This window comes from Oncorhynchus nerka, linkage group LG13 (assembly GCF_034236695.1).
Source record: "Oncorhynchus nerka isolate Pitt River linkage group LG13, Oner_Uvic_2.0, whole genome shotgun sequence".
Taxonomy (NCBI): Eukaryota; Metazoa; Chordata; class Actinopteri; order Salmoniformes; family Salmonidae; genus Oncorhynchus; species Oncorhynchus nerka.
Genome location: NC_088408.1, coordinates 14,517,997 through 14,527,996, shown reverse-complemented (window position 1 = coordinate 14,527,996; position 10,000 = coordinate 14,517,997). Strand labels below are relative to the sequence as shown.

The window sequence follows — 10,000 nt, the reverse complement described above, 5'->3', positions numbered from 1 at the left end:
CGGGGATACAGACGGACACGGGGATACAGACAGACACGGGGATACAGACAGACACAGGGATACAGACAGACACAGGGATACACACAGGGATACAGACAGACACGGGGATACAGACAGACACGGGGATACAGACAGACACGGGGATACAGACAGACACGGGGATACAGACAGACAGACACGGGGATACACACAGGGATACACACAGACACAGGGATACACACAGGGATACAGACAGACACAGGGATACAGACAGACACGGGGATACAGACAGACACGGGGATACAGACAGACACAGGGATACAGACAGACAGACAGACAGACACAGGGATACAGACAGACACAGGGATACAGACAGACAGACAGACAGACAGACACAGGGATACAGACAGACAGACAGACAGACACAGGGATACAGACAGACAGACACAGGGATACAGACAGACAGACACAGGGATACAGACAGACAGACAGACACAGGGATACAGACAGACAGACAGACAGACACAGGGATACAGACAGACAGACAGACACAGGGATACAGACAGACAGACCGACACAGGGATACAGACAGACACAGGGATACAGACAGACAGACAGACACAGGGATACAGACAGACAGACAGACACAGGGATACAGACAGACAGACACAGACAGACAGACAGACACAGGGATACAGACAGACAGACACAGGGATACAGACAGACAGATACAGGAATAGAGGCTGAAAGGAATAGAGACAGACAGTCTGACAGACAGAATATAATAATTAAAACTGATCGTAACTCCTTCCCACCCCAACACACACACACACACACACACACATATACACACACACATATACACACATATTCTCAGAGTGTGTGAGGGTTTAGCGTACTGTACCACATCCCTCTAATCACGCCCTCTGTCTATCTCCTCTAGTCTCTATATACAGTACCAGTCAAAAGGTTGGACACACCTACTCATTCAGGGGTTTTTCTTTATTGAGACTATTTTCTACATTGTAGAATAATGAAGACATCAAAACTATGAGAACACGTATGGAAACGTAGTAACCAAAAAGGTGTTAAACAAATCAAAATAGATTTCAGGTTCTTCAAATTAGCCACCATTTCCTTTGATTACAGCTTTGTACACTCTTGGCATCATGAGTGAGTAGGTGTGTCCGTTTGACTGCTACAGTAGCATTAGACAAGCGTTAGTAAAGTGTTAGTTAAGCGTTAGCTTAGCGTTCTTCTAGAATCAGATGTTTTCAGAGAAATGCATCCTTCCTGCACCACACTGTCAGTACTGCACATTTACTGTTATAGCTATTTATCCTGTTAATAGATCTGTTGTTGACTTGATCCACTATATCTATCCGTTAATTTAACTCATCTATTATATCTTTGAAATGAACTCATCTATTTTAGCTCAGTTAAATGAATCCAACCTCTATCACTGTAACATACCAGGTTAGAGTGTAGGGTCTCATAACTCTTCCTCTGTCGCTTTTTGACTGTTGCGAAAACATCTCATCTTTCAAACGTCAAAAGAGCAACCTGGTATTTTTTTTATCTCATACTATTTCTCTCTCGGTCTGTCTGTTTCTTTCTCTGTCTCTCTTTCTTCTCCCTCTCTCTTTGTCCTTCTCCCTCTCTTTTCTCCCTCTCTTTTCTCCCTCTCTCTTTGTCCTTCTCTCTTTGTCCTTCTCTCTTTGTCCTTCTCACTTTGTCCTTCTCACTTTGTCCTTCTCTCTTTGTCCTTCTCTCTTTGTCCTTCTCTCTTTGTCCTTCTCTCTTTGTCCTCTTTGTCTCTCCTCCCTCTCTCTTCTCTCTCGCTCCCTCTTTCTTCTACCTCTCTCTTTTCTCTCTCGCTCCCTCTCTCTTCTCTCTCGCTCCCTCTCTCTTCTACCTCTCTCTTCTCTCCTCCCTCTCTCTCTCTCTTCTCTCCCTCTTCTCTCCCTCTTTTCTCTCTCTTTTCTCTCTCTTCTCTCTCTCTTCTCTCTCTCTTCTCTCTCTTCTCTCCCTCTCTTCTCTCTTCTCCCTCTCTTCTCTCTTCTCCCTCTTCTCTCGCTCTTCTCCCTCTCTCTTCTCTCTCTTCTCTCTTCTCCCTCTCTTCTCTCTTCTCCCTCTCTCTTCTCTCTCTTCTCTCTCTTCTCTCTTCTCTCTCTCTCTCTCCAGGTGCAGTCACGATGCAGCAGCAAAGAAAATATCCTGAGATCAAGTAAGTAAGTCCTCCACCACACGTCTTTAAGTATGTCCTCCACCACACGTCTTTAAGTAAGTCCTCCACCACACGTCTTTAAGTAAGTCCTCCACCACACGTCTTTAAGTATGTCCTCCACCACACGTCTTTAAGTATGTCCTCCACCACACGTCTTTAAGTATGTCCTCCACCACACGTCTTTAAGTATGTCCTCCACCACACGTCTTTAAGTAAGTCCTCCACCACACGTCTTTAAGTATGTCCTCCACCACACGTCTTTAAGTAAGTCCTCCACCACACGTCTTTAAGTAAGTCCTCCACCACACGTCTTTAAGTAAGTCCTCCACCACACGTCTTTAAGTAAGTCCTCCACCACACGTCTTTAAGTAAGTCCTCCACCACACGTCTTTAAGTAAGTCCTCCACCACACGTCTTTAAGTAAGTCCTCCACCACACGTCTTTAAGTAAGTCCTCCACCACACGTCTTTAAGTAAGTCCTCCACCACACGTCTTTTAAGTCCTCCACCACACGTCTTTAAGTAAGTCCTCCACCACACGTCTTTAAGTAAGTCCTCCACCACACGTCTTTAAGTAAGTCCTCCACCACACGTCTTTAAGTAAGTCCTCCACCACACGTCTTTAAGTAAGTCCTCCACCACACGTCTTTAAGTATGTCCTCCACCACACGTCTTTTAAGTAAGTCCTCCTCCACCACACGTCTTTAAGTATGTCCTCCACCACACGTCTTTAAGTAAGTCCTCCACCACACGTCTTTAAGTAAGTCCTCCACCACACGTCTTTAAGTAAGTCCTCCACCACACGTCTTTAAGTAAGTCCTCCACCACACGTCTTTAAGTAAGTCCTCCACCACACGTCTTTAAGTAAGTCCTCCACCACACGTCTTTAAGTAAGTCCTCCACCACACGTCTTTAAGTAAGTCCTCCACCACACGTCTTTAAGTAAGTCCTCCACCACACGTCTTTAAGTAAGTCCTCCACGTCGTCTTTAAGTAAGTCCTCCACCACACGTCTTTAAGTAAGTCCTCCACCACACGTCTTTAAGTAAGTCCTCCACCACACGTCTTTAAGTAAGTCCTCCACCACACGTCTTTAAGTAAGTCCTCCACCACACGTCTTTAAGTAAGTCCTCCACCACACTTTAGTATGTCCTCCACCACACGTCTTTAAGTAAGTCCTCCACCACACGTCTTTAAGTATGTCCTCCACCACACGTCTTTAAGTATGTCCTCCACCACACACGTCTTTAAGTATGTCCTCCACCACACGTCTTTAAGTATGTCCTCCACCACACGTCTTTAAGTAAGTCCTCCACCACACGTCTTTAAGTATGTCCTCCACCACACGTCTTTAAGTAAGTCCTCCACCACACGTCTTTAAGTAAGTCCTCCACCACACGTCTTTAAGTAAGTCCTCCACCACACGTCTTTAAGTAAGTCCTCCACCACACGTCTTTAAGTAAGTCCTCCACCACACGTCTTTAAGTAAGTCCTCCACCACACGTCTTTAAGTAAGTCCTCCACCACACGTCTTTAAGTAAGTCCTCCACCACACGTCTTTAAGTAAGTCCTCCACCACACGTCTTTAAGTAAGTCCTCCACCACACGTCTTTAAGTAAGTCCTCCACCACACGTCTTTAAGTAAGTCCTCCACCACACGTCTTTAAGTAAGTCCTCCACCACACGTCTTTAAGTATAAGTAAGTCCTCCACCACACGTCTTTAAGTATGTCCTCCACCACACGTCTTTAAGTAAGTCCTCCACCACACGTCTTTAAGTATGTCCTCCACCACACGTCTTTAAGTAAGTCCTCCACCACACGTCTTTAAGTAAGTCCTCCACCACACGTCTTTAAGTAAGTCCTCCACCACACGTCTTTAAGTAAGTCCTCCACCACACGTCTTTAAGTAAGTCCTCCACCACACGTCTTTAAGTAAGTCCTCCACCACACGTCTTTAAGTATGTCCTCCACCACACGTCTTTAAGTAAGTCCTCCACCACACGTCTTTAAGTAAGTCCTCCACCACACGTCTTTAAGTAAGTCCTCCACCACACGTCTTTAAGTAAGTCCTCCACCACACGTCTTTAAGTAAGTCCTCCACCACACGTCTTTAAGTAAGTCCTCCACCACACGTCTTTAAGTAAGTCCTCCACCACACGTCTTTAAGTATGTCCTCCACCACACGTCTTTAAGTAAGTCCTCCACCACACGTCTTTAAGTAAGTCCTCCACCACACGTCTTTAAGTAAGTCCTCCACCACACGTCTTTAAGTAAGTCCTCCACCACACGTCTTTAAGTAAGTCCTCCACCACACGTCTTTAAGTATGTCCTCCACCACACGTCTTTAAGTCCTCCACCACACGTCTTTATGTCCTCCACCACACGTCTTTAAGTAAGTCCTCCACCACACGTCTTTAAGTAAGTCCTCCACCACACGTCTTTATGTCCTCCACCACACATCTTTAAGTAAGTCCTCCACCACACGTCTTTATGTCCTCCACCACACGTCTTTAAGTAAGTCCTCCACCACACGTCTTTATGTCCTCCACCACACGTCTTTATGTCCTCCACCACACGTCTTTAAGTATGTCCTCCACCACACGTCTTTAAGTATGTCCTCCACCACACGTCTTTAAGTATGTCCTCCACCACACGTCTTTAAGTAAGTCCTCCACCACACGTCTTTAAGTATGTCCTCCACCACACGTCTTTAAGTAAGTCCTCCACCACACGTCTTTAAGTAAGTCCTCCACCACACGTCTTTAAGTAAGTCCTCCACCACACGTCTTTAAGTAAGTCCTCCACCACACGTCTTTAAGTAAGTCCTCCACCACACGTCTTTAAGTATGTCCTCCACCACGTCGTCCTTTAACGTCCTCCACCACACGTCTTTTAAGTCCTCCACCACACGTCTTTAAGTAAGTCCTCCACCACACGTCTTTAAGTAAGTCCTCCACCACACGTCTTTAGTGTCCTCCACCACACGTCTTTAAGTAAGTCCTCCACCACACGTCTTTAAGTCCTCCACCACAATGTCCTCCACCACACGTCTTTATGTCCTCCACCACACGTCTTTTAAGTCCTCCACCACACGTCTTAAGTATGTCCTCCACCACACGTCTTTAAGTATGTCCTCCACCACACGTCTTTAATGTCCTATGTCCTCCACCACACGTCTTTAAGTATGTCCTCCACCACACGTCTTTAAGTTTTATGTCCTCCACCACACGTATGTCCTCCACCACACGTCTTTAAGTATGTCCTCCACCACACGTCTTTAAGTAAGTCCTCCACCACACGTCTTTAAGTATGTCCTCCACCACACGTCTTTAAGTATGTCCTCCACCACACGTCTTTAAGTATGTCCTCCACCACACGTCTTTAAGTAAGTCCTCCACCACACGTCTTTAAGTAAGTCCTCCACCACACGTCTTTAAGTATGTCCTCCACCACACGTCTTCCACCACACGTCTTTAAGTAAGTCCTCCACCACACGTCTTTAAGTATGTCCTCCACCACACGTCTTTAAGTAAGTCCTCCACCACACGTCTTTAAGTATGTCCTCCACCACACGTCTTTAATGTCCTCCACCACACGTCTTTTATGTCCTCCACCACACTTTCTTTAAGTAAGTCCTCCACCACACGTCTTTAAGTATGTCCTCCACCACACGTCTTTAAGTATGTCCTCCACCACACGTCTTTAAGTATGTCCTCCACCACACGTCTTTAAGTATGTCCTTTAAGTATGTCCTCCACCACACGTCTTTAAGTATGTCCTCCACCACACGTCTTTAAGTATGTCCTCCACCACACGTCTTTAAGTATGTCCTCCACCACACGTCTTTAAGTATGTCCTCCACCACACGTCTTTAAGTATGTCCTCCACCACACGTCTTTAAGTATGTCCTCCACCACACGTCTTTAAGTATGTCCTCCACCACACGTCTTTAAGTATGTCCTCCACCACACGTCTTTAAGTAAGTCCTCCACCACACGTCTTTAAGTATGTCCTCCACCACACGTCTTTAAGTATGTCCTCCACCACACGTCTTTAAGTATGTCCTCCACCACACGTCTTTATGTCCTCCACCACACGTCTTTAAGTCCTCCACCACACGTCTTTAAGTATGTCCTCCACCACACGTCTTTAAGTATGTCCTCCACCACACGTCTTTAAGTATGTCCTCCACCACACGTCTTTAAGTATGTCCTCCACCACACGTCTTTAAGTATGTCCTCCACCACACGTCTTTATGTCCTCCACCACACGTCTTTAAGTATGTCCTCCACCACACGTCTTTAAGTATGTCCTCCACCACACGTCTTTAAGTATGTCCTCCACCACACGTCTTTAAGTATGTCCTCCACCACACGTCTTTAAGTAAGTCCTCCACCACACGTCTTTAAGTAAGTCCTCCACCACACGTCTTTAAGTATGTCCTCCACCACACGTCTTTAAGTATGTCCTCCACCACACGTCTTTAAGTATGTCCTCCACCACACGTCTTTAAGTATGTCCTCCACCACACGTCTTTAAGTATGTCCTCCACCACACGTCTTTAAGTATGTCCTCCACCACACGTCTTTAAGTATGTCCTCCACCACACGTCTTTATGTCCTCCACCACACGTCTTTAAGTAAGTCCTCCACCACACGTCTTTAAGTAAGTCCTCCACCACACGTCTTTATGTCCTCCACCACACGTCTTTAAGTAAGTCCTCCACCACACGTCTTTATGTCCTCCACCACACGTCTTTAAGTAAGTCCTCCACCACACGTCTTTAAGTAAGTCCTCCACCACACGTCTTTAAGTATGTCCTCCACCACACGTCTTTAAGTATGTCCTCCACCACACGTCTTTAAGTATGTCCTCCACCACACGTCTTTTTATGTCCTCCACCACACGTCTTTAAGTAAGTCCTCCACCACACGTCTTTAAGTATGTCCTCCACCACACGTCTTTAAGTAAGTCCTCCACCACACGTCTTTAAGTATGTCCTCCACCACACGTCTTTAAGTAAGTCCTCCACCACACGTCTTTAAGTAAGTCCTCCACCACACGTCTTTTCCAACGTCTTTAATGTCCTCCACCACACGTCTTTAAGTAAGTCCTCCACCACACGTCTTTAAGTAAGTCCTCCACCACACGTCTTTAAGTATGTCCTCCACCACACGTCTTTAAGTAAGTCCTCCACCACACGTCTTTAAGTATGTCCTCCACCACACGTCTTTAAGTAAGTCCTCCACCACACGTCTTTAAGTATGTCCTCCACCACACGTCTTTAAGTATGTCCTCCACCACACGTCTTTAAGTAAGTCCTCCACCACACGTCTTTAAGTATGTCCTCCACCACACGTCTTTAAGTAAGTCCTCCACCACACGTCTTTAAGTATGTCCTCCACCACACGTCTTTAAGTAAGTCCTCCACCACACGGCTTTAAGTAAGTCCTCCACCACACGTCTTTAAGTATGTCCTCCACCACACGTCTTTAAGTAAGTCCTCCACCACACGTCTTTAAGTATGTCCTCCACCACACGTCTTTATGTCCTCCACCACACGTCTTTAAGTATGTCCTCCACCACACGTCTTTAAGTAAGTCCTCCACCACACGTCTTTAAGTATGTCCTCCACCACACGTCTTTAAGTATGTCCTCCACCATACGTCTTTAAGTAAGTCCTCCACCATACGTCTTTAAGTATGTCCTCCACCACACGTCTTTAAGTATGTCCTCCACCACACGTCTTTAAGTATGTCCTCCACCCTACGTCTTTAAGTATGTCCTCCACCACACGTCTTTAAGTAAGTCCTCCACCACACGTCTTTAAGTATGTCCTCCACCACACGTCTTTAAGTATGTCCTCCACCACACGTCTTTAAGTAAGTCCTCCACCACACGTCTTTAAGTATGTCCTCCACCACACGTCTTTAAGTATGTCCTCCACCACACGTCTTTAAGTATGTCCTCCACCACACGTCTTTAAGTATGTCCTCCACCACACGTCTTTAAGTATGTCCTCCACCACACGTCTTTAAGTATGTCCTCCACCACACGTCTTTAAGTATGTCCTCCACCACACGTCTTTAAGTAAGTCCTCCACCACACGTCTTTAAGTAAGTCCTCCTCCACCACCACGTCTTTAAGTATGTCCTCCACCACACGTCTTTAAGTAAGTCCTCCACCACACGTCTTTAAGTAAGTCCCACCACACGTCTTTAAGTAAGTCCTCCACCACACGTCTTTAAGTATGTCCTCCACCACACGTCTTTAAGTATGTCCTCCACCACACGTCTTTAAGTATGTCCTCCACCACACGTCTTTAAGTATGTCCTCCACCACGTCTTTTAAGTCCTCCACCACACGTCTTTAAGTAAGTCCTCCACCACACGTCTTTAAGTATGTCCTCCACCACACGTCTTTAAGTATGTCCTCCACCACACGTCTTTAAGTATGTCCTCCACCACACGTCTTTAAGTATGTCCTCCACCACACGTCTTTAAGTATGTCCTCCACCACACGTCTTTAAGTATGTCCTCCACCACACGTCTTTAAGTATGTCCTCCACCACACGTCTTTAAGTATGTCCTCCACCACACGTCTTTAAGTAAGTCCTCCACCACACGTCTTTAAGTATGTCCTCCACCACACGTCTTTAAGTAAGTCCTCCACCACACGTCTTTAAGTAAGTCCTCCACCACACGTCTTTAAGTAAGTCCTCCACCACACGTCTTTAAGTATGTCCTCCACCACACGTCTTTAAGTATGTCCTCCACCACACGTCTTTAAGTATGTCCTCCACCACACGTCTTTTAAGTAAGTCCTCCACCACACGTCTTTAAGTATGTCCTCCACCACACGTCTTTAAGTAAGTCCTCCACCACACGTCTTTAAGTAAGTCCTCCACCACACGTCTTTAAGTATGTCCTCCACCACACGTCTTTAAGTATGTCCTCCACCACACGTCTTTAAGTATGTCCTCCACCACACGTCTTTAAGTAAGTCCTCCACCACACGTCTTTAAGTATGTCCTCCACCACACGTCTTTAAGTAAGTCCTCCACCACACGTCTTTAAGAGGCGGATTAAAGCATCCCTTGTAGAACGACAACCGTGTGTGTGTGCGTGTGTGCATGTGCGTGTACGTGTGTGTGTGTGCGTGTGTGTATATGTGATGTTGTGCCAAGGCCTGAGTAAGGCTCATGTTAACTCATTTGAAATATGCTATGGAAGCATACGTTTAAAAGAGAGGAATTGGGTCAAGAAGCTTCTTTCTCTTCTCTGTGCTGCAAGGCAGAGGGAAAGCAGGGGAGAGAGATTGCACATTAGTTACACCTCACTTTGCTCTTCCGCTTACCTTTGGAATTATTCCACTGCTGTTATTAGAACAACATGATCGCTGTCAAGAGCTGAAATCATGCAAGAGTGCGTGTGTGCGTGCGTGCATGCTCTCTCTCCTTCTCTTGCTCTCTCTCTCTTGCTCTCTCTCTCTCTCTTCTCTCTCTCTCTCTCTCTCTCTCTCTCTCTCTCTCTCTCTCTCTCTCTCCTTCTCTCTCTCTCCTGCTCTCTCTCTTGCTCTCTCTCCTGCTCTCTCTCTCTTGCTCTCTCTCCTTCTCTTGCTCTATCTCTCTCTCTTGCTCTCTCGCTCTCCTTCTCTCTCTCTCTCATTCTTTCTCTCTCTCTCTCTCCTTCTCTCTCTCTCTGGCTCTCTCTCTCTCTCTCATTATTTCTCTCTTCTTCTCTCTCTTGCTCTCTCTCCTCTCTCTCTCTCTCTCTCTCTCTTGCTCTCTCTCCTT

The 10,000-nt window shown here is 46.2% G+C and overlaps 1 protein-coding gene across 1 annotated transcript in view; it reads left to right on the top strand.

The window, feature by feature from the left end:
• LOC115139157 (gephyrin-like) overlaps positions 1-10,000 on the top strand; it is a 140,397-nt gene that overhangs the window by 95,264 nt on the left and 35,133 nt on the right. Inside the window, exon 9 of the mRNA XM_065026955.1 lies at positions 2,164-2,206. Coding sequence (XP_064883027.1) covers positions 2,164-2,206 — 43 coding nt within the window. The remainder of the gene's footprint in view (positions 1-2,163; positions 2,207-10,000) is intronic.